The sequence below is a fragment of the Bombus pascuorum genome, chromosome 16, assembly GCF_905332965.1.
Source record: "Bombus pascuorum chromosome 16, iyBomPasc1.1, whole genome shotgun sequence".
In the NCBI taxonomy this organism is placed as follows: Eukaryota; Metazoa; Arthropoda; class Insecta; order Hymenoptera; family Apidae; genus Bombus; species Bombus pascuorum.
In genome coordinates, this window is record NC_083503.1 from 3404899 (window position 1) to 3425785 (window position 20887).

The window sequence follows — 20887 nt, forward strand, 5'->3', positions numbered from 1 at the left end:
TCAGAAATTTCCGAATTTGTTAACTTTCTATACGTGATAATCCTTTGTGAATAGTGCTCTAAAATAATGTTGAAATTTGCAGTAAAGATATTTCCGATTATATAACTTTTTTTCTGATTCATTTGATAATAATTTGAAATTAATAGAGATAAAAGTAATACATATAATAAATTAATACAAGTATTATGCATGAATTTCCATCTTAACTTATGGTTAATGATATTAACATTACAAAGTGTCTTTAGTATATTATCATTGACAGAGATAAATAGTATCTAAGTATAATCATAAAAGTCACAAAACTTTGTAATAGTAATCACATTACTTACAGATTGATTTTCTCAAAATCTCATAGATAATGAGTATTGTTATTGACTAAAATCTCTATTATTCGCGAGATTCACGTGTTTTGAGTATTTGATTCAGAGCATTCTTTTAGAATAGGGTTATTTAATAAGGACCACCAGGGCTTGATGGTGGAGCACCATAGTTATCTGAAGGAGGTGATTGCGGTGGGGGTCCATATTCTGCATTTTGTTGTTCCTTCTGTAACATAAGAAAATTACAGCCCTTTACAACTTGTTTTAAGAAATTCCTGTGTTTATGATAAATAAGTACTTCGTTTACCTTTAACAGTCATTTTTTAAATTTATCTAACATTTAATTATTATTTGCTTACTTATAGTGGATATTTTCTAATCCCAGATAAAATCATTTTTGGAATAATTTTTCTCAATAATAAAATATTACATGTCAATTGTAATTATATATGATAGGATATAGTAATGGTAAAATTGATTCTGAAAAAATGGTTCTTTAAAGTAGCGTTAATTTTTTTACATATATATCTTTATATGTAATTATATACACCGCAAATTTGTGACTCTGTGTATACACATTATGAAGGCAAACACAAATTCAGTTCATAAAGTATGTAATATAATATTGTTTATTTTAATATTCATTCATTAGTAATGATTATGTCAATCAATATTAAGTAGATATCTTGATTAAATTCTTTGAATGCAGTTATTATAATAAATATTTATAATATTCACAATTGTATTTAGTTAGTGTCTCATTTTTGCTCGACGTCCAATCACTCAAATTTGTTTACAATCATCAGCATAATTTTACTTTAAATATTTAAACTTTGTATACTTTACCTGTGTCTTATATCGAATGAAATAGACTTCTGGTTTACTGGGTTGCGTTGGTGCTTGAGTCGGGAGAACAACTTCTGGAGCCTCTTCCGGCTTTTTCACCAATACGTAGATCAAAGTCTTTTCTTCATCTTGAGGCGGTAATGGTGGTAGAGCTGGTGCTGTTGGTGTTGGTGGAGTAGGTGCTTTTATAAACACAATCTTGTAATGTTTCTGTGGTGGTGCTGCGGGTGGTATGTATTTTGGTGGTTTGTATTCTGGCGCTTCCGGAGGTGGTACATGAACGTAAACGTGTTTATGGACGACAGGTTGTTGTTGGGGTGGCCCATAGCGGTCTGGGGGACCATAACTACCGCTTGAGAGACTAGCACCGCTCGATGGAGGGAAGTACGAGCTAGGTGGTTCCGGTGCTGGTTTCGAATATACTGTCGTAGAAGCTACCAATAGTAGCGTGGTCTGAAAGAATTTTCAATATCTTGAAGTTATAATGAAATTGAAGGATAAGAAGGAAAAACGAGGAATGTCCATTTTTCGTGATTTTCCATTTTGTAACATATTTTATTTGTGACAATGATTATAATGTTCAAAATGATTCTTTCTTATGATGTCTAAATAAAGTACAAATTTCATTTTATGAGCAATACGGTTAAATTCTTTTCTATTAGACTAAAATATTAAAGTTTCATTTTTTCGATAAAGCTGTTTTGTATCATCTTGATTGTAATTCGAGAAGATAGGTGATAAAAGTGGGCATTTGATATACGTAGTACACTCATAATAAACATGAAGTTGTATAGTAATTCCGTTTAGTAATCACTTTGTTAATTATTCTGTAGCTAAATTTTGTGACCTTTTCACTTTATGTAGTTATAAAATGCATAATATTAATAATAAATTTGCGCTAAATTTAAAGTTTTGGATTACTCGGATTCAGAAGCCTACTTACGATTTAGGCATATTTTTTATATCCATAGTGAATATCGTATCATATTTTGTGATAAATAAAAGTTTTGAGTTCAAATTCTAATTCATTAGCTTTACATATAAATTAGTTAATAATCTCGATTTATTAAATCCAATAAATGTGTTTAAAGTAAATCTAATGCTAATAAATGTAGGAGTCAGTAGTTGCAAATAACCACAATTAGCTTAATGGATTTGGCTAAAAAGGACAGTTACATAGTATCAGCTGTAGACGTTTAATTCACATTTAATTACATTTTCCTTTTAGGGAAACAGTAGAAAAGCATTAACATCATTTAAAACCCGTTTTAGATGCACTATTCACTGATTACGATAATTACAACAGATTCTTATTCTTCCGTAGTTCGAATTCGTCTTGACGTCTACTACAATGTAATAAGAAAAAAATATGATCGTACTTAAGAAATCCAAGGTAAGCTTGGTTTCTTCACGAAAACAAATTATTTTCGAAATTTTTTATTATAGACATTTATTGTAAACACGACACTGATAAATTTCGGTTTAAAAATTTTTTGTTACGTAGTTGTAAATGTGTCGTGTCAGACGTACCACCCTGTATTTATCGAAACAATGTTAAAAATAGAATATTAATGAATTTATACTAAGTTATTGAAGTCAAATGTAAGGTTTTTTAAATTTTACTTTTACACCTAAAATATTTTACTTTTACTTTTTGAAGAGATTGAAATTCTTAATTGAATTAAGTAATAAAATTCTTTCAACGAGTATCAGATAAGAATGACAAAAATAACAAGACATGATAAAATAATTTATTTTCATGTAAAAGAGCGTAAGTCTTAAAACATATGTAACCTCTCATATGTATCGACTGCTGGTAAATTTGAATAAACAAGCATATTAAGTTCGAAGTTAATATTATGCAGGAATTTGATTTACGTTTCCAGAATATATTACAGAGTTATCTAGAATTAATTCGGAATACCGAATTAATTCTTTCACGCCAAAATTTAAATTAAACATGAATTCTAATAAATGAAAATAAATTCAGTAGCGGAGATGATCAAACATATTAGCCAGAATCAGATAGTGGCAAAGTAAAGGATTTATGATTTAATTTTTTTTTTAGAAATTAAGTAATTTGTCTTTATTAAGTATTGGTATTAACCGTTGAAAAGAAATAGATTTTTTTAAGGAAAAGGGAGAAGAGAGAGAACAAAGACGGAGTAATTAAAGTGTCATACTAATTATTTCCAGTGCAGTGACTATATTTCAAAAAATAAGTAGTGCCTTTTACTTTTACTCTCGCATCCTGGCTTTTCCTTTTCGAGTTTCCTCGCTCCGTTTATTTTTTCTTTATGCAGGAGAATCTGCTGCATTGTTTCTTAAAAGTCGTATAATTATCTCCTTATTGGCTGATTATGAAACTAGTTGAATGGTAGATTAATTGGTAGTAGACTTCATTGATTTCGTGAAAGTTTCTTCAATGGAATTCCCACGATTAAAATGTCAACATAAACGAGTATCATTAAATTAGAAGAATAATATGTTTCGGATAACGAAGTCAGCTAATTATCATATAAATAATATGAATCTTTTAATTAACTGAACCGCTTTCCATCACTTTATTTATTTCATCTCGACTACTATGTTTTGAGTTTAGTAAGTTTAGTTTAATAAGTTCATAGAAACAATTGCAAGAAGCTTCCCCGCCCTGCCACCAGAGATCTACGTTGCCATGTTAATTCAGATAAACGTTTCTGGTCAAGAGCCAAGAGATTTTGAGAAAAATGATTTCCGAAATATAAACTGTTATATTTTCAGTCTCAATACAGAAATGACTTCCTTATTTAATATGCACATAGATAAACTATTTTCGTACTATCTGGTAGCAATGACGTTACAGATATGTGACTTATTCTTTCCAGTTAACCTACTGTAGTGCGATACGTGAAACTTTCCCACTAGTGTTCCCAGTCCAAGCACTTCCTACAAGCACAACTTCCAAACGACTAGGTTATTAATTGAGTCTAGCAGTGGACCCAGAACGAAACTCTCTTTTTTCTCATCATTCTTCTTACATCTCTCTCTCCCTTTCTTCAATCCCCACACAATAAAAACGTTTTATTTAGCTTAAACTCATTATTCTTTATCGTTGTTTTTTCGATGAAATATTTAAATCAGATGTTTATCAGAGATTATCTACAAAAGAAAAGATTTTGTCTTATTGTTAAATTGAATATTTCGTTAAATTTTTATATTAAACTTTTATCATCCTTTTTTGATCATGAACATTTAAACATTTAAATATTGTTTTGATTATGCAATTCGTTTTATAAAATGAAATATTATTAATTTGCAACTTTCATTAGACGATCCTGTACAAGATTTTCCTATAAAAAGAATGTTGCTTAATCAAGTGATTACAAATAATATAAAGTGTATCTATGTACATAGTATACAAAGTGTGTCTCATTTAATCGATCCACGTAAATATGTATCTTCTAAACTATACTTCATTCCAAAAAGTTCATAATGTCTAATATATGTCATTTTACAATTATGTAAAATATTACGTACAGTACATAATATATCATGTATAAACATTTGTCAAAACATAATTAACTTATTAATCGTCACAGTGGTCATTGGTTAACCTACGTTTTTTACCAAATTTCTTAGAATGATTAAAATAAGATTATAACAATATTATAAGTGTAGTTAAATATTTTGGTATTATAGTATATTAGTATTATAGTTTAAGTTCACGCATATGTATATTATGTCATCATTATGTATACTATATTTACCTCTAACCTATATTGTAATAAATAAATGTATTTAGAATGTACAGTGCTGGACAAAAGTATTGGCACAGCATGATTGTTATGATAGAAATGCTTATAACTACTAAACAAATTGATTTAAACAAAAAACTTTTTGACGTATTTATTTATTTATTATAAAAAATATATTTTTTGAACATTTTATGGGTGGACAAAACTATTGGCACAGTAGAATATTTACGCTTATAACTAATTACATAATAAACTTCTAATATTTTGTTGGCAGTCCTTTTCTTTTAAGGACTTCCTTTAATCTTCTGGGCATCGAGTGGACTAATTTTTTAGTGAATTCAGGTACAATATTGCTCCATTCCTGCAGAAGAACTTTCTTCAGTTCAGACTTGCTTGTGATATTATGTTTCCTAATTCTTTTTTCCAATTCGTTCCACACGTGCTCAATGGGATTCATATCGGGACTTTGAGGTGGTGTGTTTAATGTGTGGGCAGTATTATATATTATCCACTGACGAACAATATACGCCATATGTTTAGGATCTCGATCCTGCTGAAAATAGAAATCCCTGGGGAGGTTTAATTTTTGAGTACTTTTCAAAAGATTTTGCTTGAGTATATTTAAATATACATATTTATCCATTATCTCATCAATGAATATAAGTTCTCCTACACCCGATGATGCCATACATCCCCACACCATTAAACCACCACCCCCATGTTTCATGGTGGCTTGCAGATTCAGTTCGTCCATCTCTGTGTTGGGTTTTCGCCATACTAATATTCTGCCGTCAGATTTAAAAATATTAAACTTACTTTCATCTGAAAACATGATCTTTTCCCAAAAATCAGTATCTTTCGTAACAAACTCTTTCGCGAATTCCACTCTTTTCTTTTGGTTTATTTTACTGATGTAGGGCTTTCTTCGTGCTGCACGGGCAGAATAACCGGCATCCTTCAATACCCTACGTACAGTTTTGGTACTTACTTCTTTTTCACACTCAGCTTTTAACATCGAAGCAATTTCAGTCGAATTAGTTTTTGGATCCTTCTTTACAATATTTACGATTTTCCTTTTTTCTCGAATTGTTACCTTAGAAGGGCGACCACTCCTAATTTGATTCTCTAGATTTTCTTCACTTTTAAAGCGTTTTATGACTGAACGCACAGTAAAACGACTTCTGTTTATGATTTGTGCAATTTCGTTGTAAGATTTATTCATCTTATATAAATTTAATATTATTTTTCTTTCTTCAATTGTGGTTTCTTTCGTTTTTCTAGACATTATTACTCTTTCTTGGTTTTTTGTTGTTTAATAACTGAAGTCTCCAGTTTCACTGATCGAGTGTTATAATTAAGAAGATTAAAGGAAGTCCTTAAAAGAAAAGGACTGCCAACAAAATATTAGAAGTTTATTATGTAATTAGTTATAAGCGTAAATATTCTACTGTGCCAATACTTTTGTCCACCCATAAAATGTTCAAAAAATATATTTTTGTTATTATTTTGCGTATTATTTTATTTATATTGTTGCTCTTGTTATGTAATAAACTAGGATAGATAATAAATAAATACGTCAAAAAGTTTTTTGTTTAAATCAATTTGTTTAATAGTTATAAGCATTTGTATCATAACAATCTTGCTGTGCCAATACTTTTGTCCAGCACTGTATGTAGAATAACTGTCGCTAAGATAAGAAAAAGTATATTTAAATGAACCACCTCACTGTGCGAAAAGACCTTCTTGTAACAGACACAAAGTCTGGTATATAATAAAATATTATTATTATACATATATTCATCAGTACGGGTATTATGTATGCACGTATATGGGCATGATGCCAAGTCTGTTCATATTGACTGATTTAACGGTAGAAATGAGTGTGTTATATTTGTAGCTATTAAAAGAACTGATTTTTGTATGCATGTATGGATGTTTATGTTTAGGCCTAATTCTTGTATATTTTTACGAAAACATTTGGATGTTATTCCAACTACTGATACGATTATTGGTGAAATTTTTACAATTGTTTGGTGTCGTATTTTTGTTATTTCTTCTGCTAATGGCATATATCTTCCTATCTTATCTTGGTATTTCTTTGTTATGCTATTGTCATTGAGGTTGCTAATTTCTATTAGGTATGTCATTCTGTTCTGTTTACTTATTAGTTTCGTTGTTTGTTATTGTATAATTTATATCTATTGTTCTATGCCAATATATCTTTACGTCATTGTTCTCTAATACTGTTTATAGTCTGTATGTATAGTATGATTACTTTTCTAATCTGAATTTTTACTTTTGTGAATGATTCCTGTTGCTTGCTTATGTCTGTTTTTGTATAATTGCGTTTGAACTGTTATTTGCTGTATTTATCATCTTCGATTTCTTCTTTCAATATGTATTTTCTGTGATTCCTGGTAAGTTAGTAACGAACTGTCATTTGCTACATTTATCATTTTCAATTCCTTCTTCCAATATGTATTTTTTGTAATTCCTGGTAACTTAATAACTTGGTCCCAAATGGCTATCATAAATCCTGCAATTTCTGGTTACAGAATGGATATGTCAACACAGCGTTTATATTATGTTCCGCGATATTTATACATTTTCTGTGTAATGGTTTTGTCTTGCATCTTTCTATTGTTTGGTCTGGTAATTCTGGCTATTCTGGTGTATATATCTAGCATATTTGTATTTAGATTTAACCGCGCATATTATGTATCTGCTTGTGTGATTGCCACGTGTATATCTGTTCCTCTTTGAAAAGATGCTGCGAGTGTTTTTATCTGCTGATTATTATTATTATTTTAGTCTATTGTATTGTACCGCAATTTTAGTTTATTTACTCCCATGGTAAAGTGTATCAAAATTCCTGTGACAGAATCTCTTTCATAAAGAAAGGACAAAGCAGATATAGCTAATGATGAGGAAATGATAGAACTGAAGATAAGGAATACTTTAACGGTTAACGTGATTGTCGCATCGGTGTTGGCAGGGAACAATACAGGAATAGTTACGTCGGCGCGAAAGATAACGAAACGGTCGTTGAGCACCAACACCGACCGAGCAGCGAACAGTGAAATTTCCTCGAAAATGTGGGAACTTACTGTTAGTTGTTGACGATCCAGCAGCGCCAAGATCGCGCGTGGGTGTCGGTTTACGTAGTTTCTTCGAATTTCGTTCCGTACGACAGGAAAGGGAGAGCAGTTGCATAAGTGTAACAATTTAACGTGGTAGAAAATTGATTGCGAAACGGTCACGACTGCTCTTTCGCTGCGCTTCTAGTATGTATGCGCTTACAATGGCTCACGGAAGTATTCGAACACTCATGATAGAATTTTTTGATGAATATATTAATTGCAGTAAAGAATACAGATCGTACAAATTGCATTAATTATACTTGCATTACAGTTAACACAAAGTGCATACTACAAAGTTCGGGACAAAATTTATGCTACATGTCAGTGAGGTTAAGCAGGTAAAAGGAATTCACTGAAATTTATATACGAAAGTGCTTTGCTGAAGAGTCATGAGGGTTCAAAAATTTCCGGGAAGGTTTTCCTTCAGACTCGTTATGCAGAATCGTAGACAGTATTATTTATGAGGTTATGTCAAACAGTTGATTTATGAAAATGTTATAGAGGCAGAAAACCAGCTTTGGAAATACATCCAAAATGCATTTACCATTATCTTCACGACAGCAGGAATATTTGAAACAGCCCGACAATCATTAGTTCGAATGAAAGCAGAAGCAAGAAATTTCGAACATTTATTTATTGTGATTGCCAAAACAATTAATACAAATTTTTACTAACGCTTATATAACTCTTCAATAAAGCATTTTCTGACATAGATTTGTATGAACTTTCTTTATTTACTTGACCTATCACCACGTAGTATAAATTTTAAAATAAAAAAAAAAATTAAAATAAAAATTTTTTATAATGTAGATATTATGACACTATCGGTTATAACTACTTGGTGGTACCTACTTATTACATTTATTGGAAAAATCTAGCAACATTGTTTATTTAACTTTACATTATAAGTCACATATGATATAAGTAACAGTTTTATAATGAAATAACTAGAAAATAAGAGTTATGATGAAATAACTAAAATAATTAAAATATCATAAAAGAAATAACTAAAATATCAGTAGCAGTCAGAATAAAAGTAAAGCCTCATGAAATTATTCAAATATTTATCACAGAATTTTTTAATAAATTTATTTATTATAAGAAATTTTTTGAAAATTTGTTACTGTAATAAGATATGACCATCTTCATTATATATTATAATAGTAAAATTGGAAATCAATGTAAAAATGTATATAGAAATTACAAGACACTTATTGCAAACATACGCCTTAAGCAATTAGTATGCTGCATGAATAGCAGTCTTAAACATGTAGTTAGTACTAAAGATGGTCTCACTACCGGTTGTACTATTGTGACTCATTAATATATACAGAAAGTAATTAACTGTCCAAATACTTTATTGGTTTTTGCAAATTGTATGCTGTCAATAAATATCCTGTAAGTCTTATGTAAATTATCAGATCTGTTTCTAATTTCACTAATATAATCACGAAAGTCATATCTCGTTACAGCGTTAGAGACGGCTATTGTGACTGATTATGGCGAATAATTTATTATTTAGATACTTTGCTGATCTTTGCAAAGTGTACGTTCCCAATAAAAATTGGGTCAGTGCATAAGTTCGTGCCCGATTCAATGGATGTCAGTAGATTATTTGTCTACAAGTCACATCTGTTACTACATGTTCGAACTTCATGTAGAATAAAAGAGAGACATTCGGTCGTTATTTCAGCAGCAGACTTTTGTTTTTTTTTTTATTTTATTTTTGGTTTTTACAATTTTTCCTGAAGGACATTTGGTAAAGTGTTATATCTTATTGGTAAAAAAAAAAAAAAAATAAAAATGAAATATAGCATGTGGGTGGCTACCCCTAGCGGGGTGCCATCTTCGTGTTTGCTAGGTTATATCTTTTATGTCAGACTTTTGTGTTTCAATAGTTTCTACATCGTAAAGCAAAAATTTTGAAAATGAGCGAAGGAAAGGTTCGTTTGCGTCATGTCATGCTCTACGAATTCCAGGAAATTGAAACAGCGGAAATTGTCGTAAAAAATATTCAGGACGTTTTCTAAGACCATGCATCACTTCTTTGTACAATAAAAAAGTTTCTCTGGAACTTCTTCAGTTGAAGTTGGATTATTTTCCGATAAATTAAGCAGAACGTCATCGTTTATCATTTTCCGCAATTTGTAGAGCATAACACGATGTAACTGAATCTTTTCTTCGTTCATTTTCAACATCTTTTTCTTACAATGTAATAAAACTGTCAGAGAACAAATGTCTGCTGTTGAAATAACACTTGAATATCGCTATGAAGTTTGAGCATGCAGCAACAGATGGGACTTGTAAACAAATAATTTAGTGATATCTGTTGGAATTGGAACGAACTTTTGCACTAACTCAATATCTTGTATCCCTATGTCAATTTTTACATCCATTTCAGAATTCACCAGTATAATTACGATAGTCGTGTCTCGTTATAGTGCTAATGAGATATCAAGATGTTTTGTATAATACAGTGGGATCTACGATATCTGAAGACCTATTATACGAATGTTCTATTAACAAGATAATTGCAATAAATATTGTAAGCAATTTTCTGCTTATGTTTTTTAGTATTACATGTACCTCTTACAATTTCATATCTTTCCTGTTAGCCTAATACGAAGCTAATATTGTACGTATTAAGAATGTGTATATCAATATATTATAAACGCGTATAACAACATCGAAGAAGTAATGTATTGTATCGAGCGTTGAAGGAAAAGAAAATACATTTCAAAGGTTAAAAAAAGGTGTGAAAGTGTTGGAAAAATTATAAGAGTTTACGACGTTAGAAGATCTACGTTTGATATCAAGAAACAACAATAGAGAAAAATTTTAATGGAATTAAAAAATAAGTATCTGGACTTTATTATACGTGAGTAATGTTATCAGCAATACAGTATGCTAGTTTCTAGATTTATATTATGCGAAAAGTTCTGAAATCTGGATAAAAAGAATTCCCAATTTCAAATCCCAATGCTAAGCACTGAAAAAAAGAAAATTATAATGAAAGTGACGATGAAAACCTGCCCTATTTTGAAATATTCATGGCATTAGAAATATGAAATGTAATTTAATGTAGCCCAACGTAGTAATAAATTGGTAACAGTGAACAATTTGGTCAGTATTTTTGATTTTTTTAAACTTCAATATGTTAAAAAGGACTATTTAAATAAGCAAAATATCACAAAGGAGTATCGTAAACAATTATAAGTACTTTTAATTTTACTATACCTAAATCTAATCTCAATCTCATTATATGAATGCTATTAAGTGAAAGGTGTTAAATAGTAAATAGGTAAAAAAGAAATTTAATTCAGTATTTATTAACAAAATAGTCGAATAACGAAAGCGTTACAAAATATATAACAAACAAAATTTAAAAAATTCAACATGTGATTTGCGTTAAGGTTAGGGTTAGGTTTAGCTGTAGTGGATGAATCGTGAAAAAATAATTAACGAAATTTAATGCGGTTTATATTAGATTGAGATTAAGTGAAATTAAAAGTATTTACAATTCTTCGTGTTACCATTTTCCTGATATTTTGGTTGTTTAAATAGTGTCCCTTTTAACATATTAAAGTTTGGAAAAAGTTGGACATACTAACCAAGTACTTAACGCCACTATTACTTTCACTGTTAATTTGTTTTTTTTTTTTGTATATTCTTTCGTTATTATTATTACTTATTTATTTATTTTTTCCATCTGTACCTTATAGTTTATGGATAAATGTTATAAAACGTTAAGCTTACGAATCTCAAACCTTTAACTTAAAACCTGAAATTTATATTTTCAAAGTCTGGCTATCTAAGTTATAGTTACAACAATATCGTATTCTTTATAATTTTTCTTGTAATTATTCTTTTTAAGATATATGATAATGTCTCAGTGTTCGATATTTCATTTTTGATTTGAGGTCTTTCTATATTGAAGATGGTTCAGGGTATTTCTGTTATCAATTTTGGAGATGCTTCAGGACCATGACTAATGAAAAGAGACGATAGAAACAAGACAGACAAATATTGATTAGTTGTCATGAAAGGTAAATTGCTTCGTAAAGTGTTATAATTAAAAAAAGGACGCTTGTTTTACTATCCGGATTCCTTCATTCGAATAGTCATCTCTTTCTCAATTAATTCGGCTACTACAAATTCTGCTATATACAGAATGTCCTGTTTAATTCGAAATGTTCAAATATCTGCAATAATACGAATGATACGACAAATTTATTAGACAACAGTTGTATGATCTCGAGAAAAACATATTGTACTTTGTCTACTTGATCTTGCAACGACCTTGAAACGTAGTATATAGTATTAAATTTTTAAATTAATTTTTTTTTATTATATATTTGTTATATATGCTTGTTGCTGGCATTCGGACGTTTTCGAAACATTACAAACCCGTGTCTTTTGCATCATCCACTATCGAGATATAAACTATAAAATTCGATATGCCAGTATTAGCGTTACCTAATATATACCATAGGAACACATAAAGATGTTTTTCATAATGCTACTACTTACACTGCATTACCGACACATGATTTCGCAGTTTTCTAATGTTTCAGTCAGTTGCGAGTGACTTGTGAGTGCAGTCACTTGTAGGTTAATTCCTTGCATTGTTCTGTGGAATTTTGAAGTCCACGTATTGATAATGGATGGTACAAAAGTATTTCTAGTATTATTATATTGTGACAACGTCTGAATGTCAGTTATAAAAGTATGAACTAAAAAATAGAAATATTACGGAGGTTACATGTTTCAAAGTAATCGCAAAATCAAACGTATAAAAACACAATATGTTCCCTTTGACGTCAAACGATTCTTTCCTGAAACATTTTTTCGCATCATTCGTACTTAACGAGATATTCGACCGTTTCCAGTTAAACAGAACATACTGTATATATGAAAAGTTTCTCAAATACTTTCGTGAACCACTGTATGTGCTTGCTTACGACAGATTGATCACGTGAGTACATGGTCACATGCACGCGGAATACGCGATCAACTTTCATCGTGAAAACAATTCGGCTACTTTCGAACGGCGGACCAACTGCATCGTTGTACATTTTTGCTCTCCTTATTCGTACGTTCGGATGCTTGACATTGCATTGATGAGCTTTTTCTTCCGTGAACGTTTTATTGATCGGAACGAATTGGAAGATTAATCGTCCATAAAGATGCATCGTCGTTAGCAATACAACCGTGAAACGAAGTAATTACTTTAACGATACAGGCTCTGTATTTGAGAGCAAATTTATTTGCTTTTTTCCTTTTATCATTTTCAGTGAAGCAAAGGGTCTAAACATTTTCATTTCATTACACTTTTTTAGTCCAATAAAACACAGTTTTTAATTTTTTTGCACACATTATAACTGTTATAAGACAAATTTAAAAAGTTATAGTATAAGAGTTAATATCTTTGATTTAAAAATTTTGGTCACGGATTTGATACACGGATTTATCATAAGCGATACAAATTTTTTTGTTCATCGGTAATCATCATCGACCACAGAAATTTAATTTTGGTTACTAGTAACTAATATAAATGACCGGAATTTTTTTTATTACTTTTCCAAGAAATGTTTAAAATAACCGTTATTTTGGATCTCTGGTATTTTTTCGATATTTTCTTTATTACTCCACTGGTTTATAGTTGCATTGATATGCGTTAAAAGATTAATAAGATTGAAAATGTTGTGTTTATTTTTTGCAAAAGTGGAGGGAATGAAAAATTTATATATGCTTTAATATGAACTTTTTATTTATAAACAATCTTTAATTTAAATTACAAATTATTCTTTTTAATTCATTGAAATTTTGTTAATAAATGGAATTACATAATCATTTACTTCGAAAGTGCGGTAAGTTAATTTTCTGTAATTTGTAGTTTGTCCAAATAGTCGAGGCACTAATGATCAAAAACAAATGATATTGAAATTAATCAACAGTACTTTGTATTTCCTGTTCTTATCTATAAACATATATAGATTGAAACATAACACATAAATTTTAAATAATTAAAATTTAATGAACTGTACAATTTTGAGAGTGTCTTTGAATCTATTTATGACACTGAAGGAAGATACTGGTCGAATTAATTCTAAAAAAAAGCCAAGTAGTTCTTATGAGGATTTTTTAATCGATGGAAACGTGGCTTCAATTCAATATCTCCAACAAAGGAAGATGAACTTAGACCACTTTCAAATAAACAGTTCGATTTATCGATTAAAAGAGACATTTATATCTCTATTTATGCTATACTGCCAGTGTAAACATCATATATGCTCATCTGTTCATAGTAAGGCTCATAACCTCAAAAATTTTTATAACATAATAAACTAAATAAAATACGTTATAAAATATAAACTTTTTTCTCTTTTATCGTTAAGACGGGGGAAAAATTTCGTTTCTGTAGTAAAACGCATGTGAAGTGTACGATTCTGGCCGGATCTCTGCTTTAAAATCAAGTGAAATCGTAAAATGTTGATGCATCGACGCCCACAAAAGAAACACGGCCACACTCGTTATGGAATTTAAGTATGAAATTTACTTCTCGGTATCTTTTGTCGGAGACAGCTCGAACAAGGTAAATTAAAGAGAAGGAAAAGAGAAAATTTCACATGATATGGTTATATATACGTGATATATAGATATGTGAAACATACAGAGTAAATAAAATTAACGAAATCTTCTGTTTTTAACAGTACGTATTTATTTTAATAATTTGCGATGTTATCGATGTTGCATTATTTTATGCGATATTTTAATAAACGATAAATTAAAAAGTATTATATATATATATATATATATATATATATATATATATATATATATACAGGGTGCGCCGTTAGAATTCGGACAGAATTCAATTTGTAGTTCCCACCATATTAGAATTCAGATGTTTGTGCTGATTGACTCTGAAGTTAGTTAAATATGTCAATAAGTCTTCTATAACCTCAAAATGACAGAACTCGTTAAGCAAAACCCGGAATACGATAGAAGAGCGGCGATTATAGAAAGTCTTCGCGCCGGGTGGATGCCAAAGTGAATCGGAGGAACGACCGTTGGCTGGCCCACAATCTCGAAGATGTTCCTGTTGTGGGCAAAACCAAATTTCCAGCAAGTGTTCACGTTTTGAGCGTTGTCTCAAGTGAGGGCGACGTCATGCCTCCGCACTTCTTCCAAAAAGGCGAAAGAATCACAAAGGAGGTTTATTTGGAGGTCCTGAAGACAGTAATAAAGCCGTGGATGGAAATTACGGCTTCTGGAAGGCCGTATTTATTTCAACAAGATGGCGCACCTGCTCACACAAGTCATCTTGTTCAAAATTGGCTCTCTGACAATGTGGACATGTTTTGGTCGAAAGATTTCTGGCCTCCTAACAGTCCCGACCTAAACCCATTGGACTATTACGTGTGGGGCGTTATCGAGAGACAAACTAATAAATGCAGGCACCCCAACGTCAACTCCCTACGAGCTGCTATCGAGTCAGAATTCGCGACAATTAAACGCGACCAGTTGAAGTCAGCGTGCTCGCGCTTTAGAGCAAGAATAGAGCAGGTCATAGAGGCAGAGGGTGGTTACATAGAATAAAAGTTCTCAGCAAGGACCCTTTAAATGAGATATAACAACATTTTCATGTGTTTTTGTGTATTGACTTAAATAAACAACTTTCTGCACAAAACTTCTTTTGTCCGGATTCTAACGGCGCACCCTGTATATATATATATATATATTATTCAGGTTGTATATGAATTAAATGTACGTATCTCAAAATTAATTTTTTTAGAACAAAGGCTTTTACAGGTAAAGTTTGTTATTTATTTTTAGCTTGTCTCCTTAAAATTAATATTATTTCTAGATAGTATATGGTATACATTTAATTATGAACCAGAAGGATTTGGCAGTCGTATCAAATCACAAGTCTCTCGTTCGCGTTGATGATGTTTAATTAATGTGTCAGTCAGCAATACTTCGATCGAACACATCCTAAAAGACTGCCTAACCTATAGCGAACTCAGATTGAAAATATATACAAAGTACAAATAAAAACAGAAGGCAAATTGTGAAAGCGAGACTGAAGATGATGTAAAGAGACTGCACTACTAATTAGAGTAATTTGCCTAGAGTACTAAGAGATAGCGTACCTTCATTTAGAGTAATGCGATATTAATTACTAGTAAGAAAGATGGAATAAGTTTGAAAGAGATAATACAAATCTAACACTATATCAAAGAAATATTGATATTTGTATGTCTAATTACTTAATTAAATATTTTTGTAATATTATTAATTTTTTACCTATATTCGTATTCCGATTATTATTTAAGTTTGTAATGAGTCAAAAGTTGACGCAAGAATAATAATAATAAATAATAAAAAATAATGATAACAATAATTTCATATATTGAATATATCAAATATCTTTCATTTTTATGAGACGTTAATAATTATGATTTACGCATTATAATATTACATTACATATATAGCGTAAATGGAAACCCATAACATATAATTATAGACTAAAATGGGTAAAAACGTTTTACAATTGATACGGTTACTTTAATATAAGTTTCTTCTAAAGCATTCTAATTCTCGGCAGATTTGGAGTGGAAAATGAGGCTGGCTGCTGAGTGTTAATCATGAATTATCATAACTGGGATATTTTTTGCTCGGTTTCTTTTGATTCTATAAAACTACTGCGAAATAATTTTTGTTTTTTGGAATATGGTTACTTATGTATCTACTCATATATTTTTATCATTTTGTCTGCTTTTCTTTACTAAGCTTTTTTCACCTAAGCTTGTAATGGACAGAAACCTAACACAATAATGATAATAATAAATAAAAATAAATGAAAATTTTTGTTTTTTTAGTCCACAGTATTTGTATTTCGTTTTTGTATACGTTCAAAATAGAAAGTTTTTAGATTAAACGAAAATGCTGCACTTTTCTGTGTAAAACAGAGGACTTAAAAATTTTGAGTACATATTAAAAGACTAAATAATCGAATAACTATTTTTACAATATTTTATTTTTTATATTTTGATTTACTATTTATCCTATTTTATCTTTATAAATTGTATTGTTGTATTTTTTTGGAACTGTTAATCATTTAATTTAATACAAAGTTTTATGCGTATGGTTTGTTGTACTTGACTAAGTGTACGTCCTATTTTTCATTGTTCCTTTCTGTTTTACATCACTTGGTTGAAGTTCCTTCATTATATATAATGATTCCAAATATAAATATCGCAAATTTGTTTAATTTCAAATGCTTTGTTGATAAATTTCATTTTTACAACGTTTTGGTACAATTTGTTCAGTTAAGTGAAATGAATTTATTGAACCGCAGCTTTCTTTTCATCTAATTTCTTTATTATTTCTTAGATATTTCGGGGCAGCTTTTAGCGCACAAACCTGTCAGTTGTGATCTCACTTTTGGAATAGAATTCAAATTGCATGGATCGAGATAGTATATTTCAGTTGCAAATTGCGAACAAATTATAGACGATCCAAAAGCGAAGTCATAACATGTCAGGGTAGCCAACAGGTTCCACAGGAGATCAAATTACACGAAGATCAGTCGTAAAGAGTAGATCGCTGATCGCGGAAAAATGAGCAGCAACGAGTTGTTAAAAATATTGCCTACTTTAGCTACTATCAGACATCATAACCGTTACAAGACAAATTAAACAGTTATGGTATAATAGTTATTATAGATCTCTGTAATTTAAAACTTTTGGTTGCGAATAACCATTATAAATGATTAAAATTTGTTTGATTAGCGGTAAACATTATCGATGATGGGAATTTTATTTTGGTTACGGATAACTATTATCGACGACGGAATTTTAATTTTGCTTACCAATAACCAACATAGATGAGCGAAATATTTTCTAGTTACCCGTAACCATTATCGATTGACCGAATTTTATTTTAGGTGTCGATAACCATTATCGACGATAAAAGTGTATTTTCCTAACACTAAACTATTGTCAATTGTTGTTAATATAACTGATGATTTATACATATTTATTGACAACCTGAAAAAAATTAATTATAAGACTTATGTATTTTATTATGCCAAGAAACGGTATGAAAATAATATATGAAACAAAGAATAACATACAATAAAATATTGTATTACAATATTTTTCTCCTATTCTTTGTTTCATATATTTTCATATCGTTCTTTTTGCTTAATAACATGTATGAATTTTATAATTAAGCTTTTTTATGTTGTCAATGAATACTAATTATCAGTAATAATATAACAATTGACAATAGCCGAATGTAAGTAGAAAATTTTTGTTGCCGATATTGGTTAGCGGTAACCAAAAAAAATGTTCACCATCGATAATAGTTATCGGTAACCAAAACAAAATTCGGATCATCGATAATAGTTATTGATAATCTAAAAAGAATCTGGCCATTTATATTGATTACCTCTAATCAAAATTAAATTCCATTATCGATAATGGCTCTTCGTAATCAGGACAAAGGAAAATTAAGATTTTTTAAGCATTTCAAAATTCCTAAATTTAATTAGAATTAAAATTAATTTTTATTCAATGACATATTTTCAAACAATGTTTCTAAGATAACTGTTATTTTCGATCACTGGTTAGTACGCATTGCCAAATAAGAATCGAGAAATTATCCGAATTCGAACTTTCACTTTATTCACTGTACATATATTTATCGGATATCGATACGATAAGACTTTATACGATTATGAAAGAAATTCTGAAGCACTCGAAAGCGCTTTGGGGAATTGAAACTTGCACGAGTAAATTTTGGTTTTATCTTTGGAATCATATTCTTTCAAGGAAGAATATTTAGGAAGAGAGAAGAAAAACATTTCTAATCGTAACTGGAGTACTATTGGAGTGACTATTAGAGTCAGATATTATAATTTTGTTTATCATTATATATGTACATACAATACAGGGTGTTTCATTTTAATCGATCCACGTGAATATCTGGTAAACTATACATTATCCGAAAAGGTGTTTCAAATAGAACTTACTTTATTTTTAGAGGGATATCTTGCGATGATCGCGAATCTTGTTTAGGCGGACGCGCCTTCAAGATTTCAAGGTGAACTCTATTTTTTTTAATGGAACTATACATTTTTCTATGCACCATTCGATGCATTTTTTAATTCTCTACAAAAATATATTAAGGCACTTGCATTGAAAAATGGTTAGTTTAAAAGATATTTCAATTTTAATCTTTTAGAACTTACCGTATGAAATACAAGAAAAGATGGCAGCTCTTTATGTTTACGTTCTCCTCGTCTGTCATGCACTCAATTCCACGAAATTAAGATCGAAATATTTTTTAAACTAGGCACTTTTAGATACAAGTACCCTAATACTATTTTGTAGAGAATCGAAAATTGTATAATTCACATTACAAAAAAGAAAAAGAGAAAAAAAAGAGCACCTTGAGATCTCGAAAACGCCTGCATTTAGACAAAGCTAGACATCATAGCAAGACATCCCCTTTGAAATGGAACAAGTTTTATTTGAAACACTTTTCCGAATAACGTTTGGCAAACATTTTCTTGGCTCGATTGAAACAACATTTGAAAGAATTTTTCACTAGATCTGTTAAGAGTGTAATAACACAATTGCGGTTGTTTCACATTTTTCATAAACTTTGCCCCCCTTTTTCTTTAGCCAATTTTTTTTTGCATAAACGGTCGACGTGCAGAAAAAACGTGAAAATCGGAAATTCGGAAAATTGTAAAAATCGGTAGAGGCGACAAAGTTAAAGAACTGACACGACGAAGGAATCGAACAACTCACCAGATAGATCAACATCGTTGTATTTCGCGGCGACCGAAGAGGGTACGAGGACGAAAGGTAGATGTCGCAAAGGAGAACGTCTTTCACCGACGATCTTTCACTGTTGTGCCGGCTGGATCGACACATTCGGACTTTTATACGAGCTGGAAGAGGGGAAAAGGAACATCCTCGGTCCTCTTCCTTCGCTCATTCGATCATCGATCGGGCGATCTTCGTTCAGGTGACTACGTAACCCTGATCTTATTACGGATTAACGGCATCCCTGGTTTTCGTCTTGGCCCGTCTAGAATGGTTTACGGAGGCGAAATTTACACCGGGAAATTTTTCGCCATTCAAACCGGTGTGATCGGAAGCGCGAACAAAGGATCTTCTTTAATTTACCGTGTATTTTATTTTAATTAATTTAATAGAAACGCTTTCGCGTGATCGTTATCCAGTCGCGTCGAGGTTCCAGAGAATCGATCGACGATAGTCCATTAATTTCATTTTTCAACGGTATTTTTCAGTCGCTCTACTTCTTTGTTTATCGAGTGTAAATGTGAGAATAAAATTTTGCAGATTTCTTTCACACGCGCCACGTATGTTCGTAAGCCAATCGTAGCGAACATATTCGATAAACCTTTCTTCTTGACAAGGTTTTTTATATAGCAACTCGAGCATCCTTGTAACGGCATTAAAAGAAACGCAAGCACAGATCATATTACTATTACGTAGTTACCTATGATTCCTTTAGATGGCAGGATAAAAACAAGAGTTTTTTTTTTAGTTTAGTTTATTTTGGTTTTTTTACAATTTGTCCTGAAGGACATTTGGTAAAGTTAAAAAAAAAATAAAATAAAAATAAATATAGCATGTGGGTGGCTACCCCCAGCGGGGTGCCATCTTCGTGTTTGCTAGGTTATATCTTTTGTGGAAAAAAACAAGAGTCGACACAAATTAGGTTATGGCAAATTTGCGTTTCTACCAAACACAGTTCGGTTACCATAAACGATAACGTCGTTGCAGCCAATTTCGACACA

General features: G+C 30.7%; 1 protein-coding gene across 1 annotated transcript; it reads right to left on the bottom strand.

Annotated features, from left to right (window-relative positions):
* Positions 1-26: 26 nt before the first annotated feature.
* Positions 27-19972, bottom strand: LOC132915114 (uncharacterized). The gene is made up of 3 exons (XM_060974795.1): positions 19869-19972; positions 1167-1619; positions 27-546 (listed from the first exon to the last, which is right to left on the bottom strand). Exons 1-3 carry the CDS (start codon positions 19881-19883, stop codon positions 451-453), a joined length of 564 nt encoding a protein of 187 aa, XP_060830778.1. The 5' UTR covers positions 19884-19972; the 3' UTR covers positions 27-450.
* Between the last annotated feature and the right edge of the window lie 915 nt (positions 19973-20887).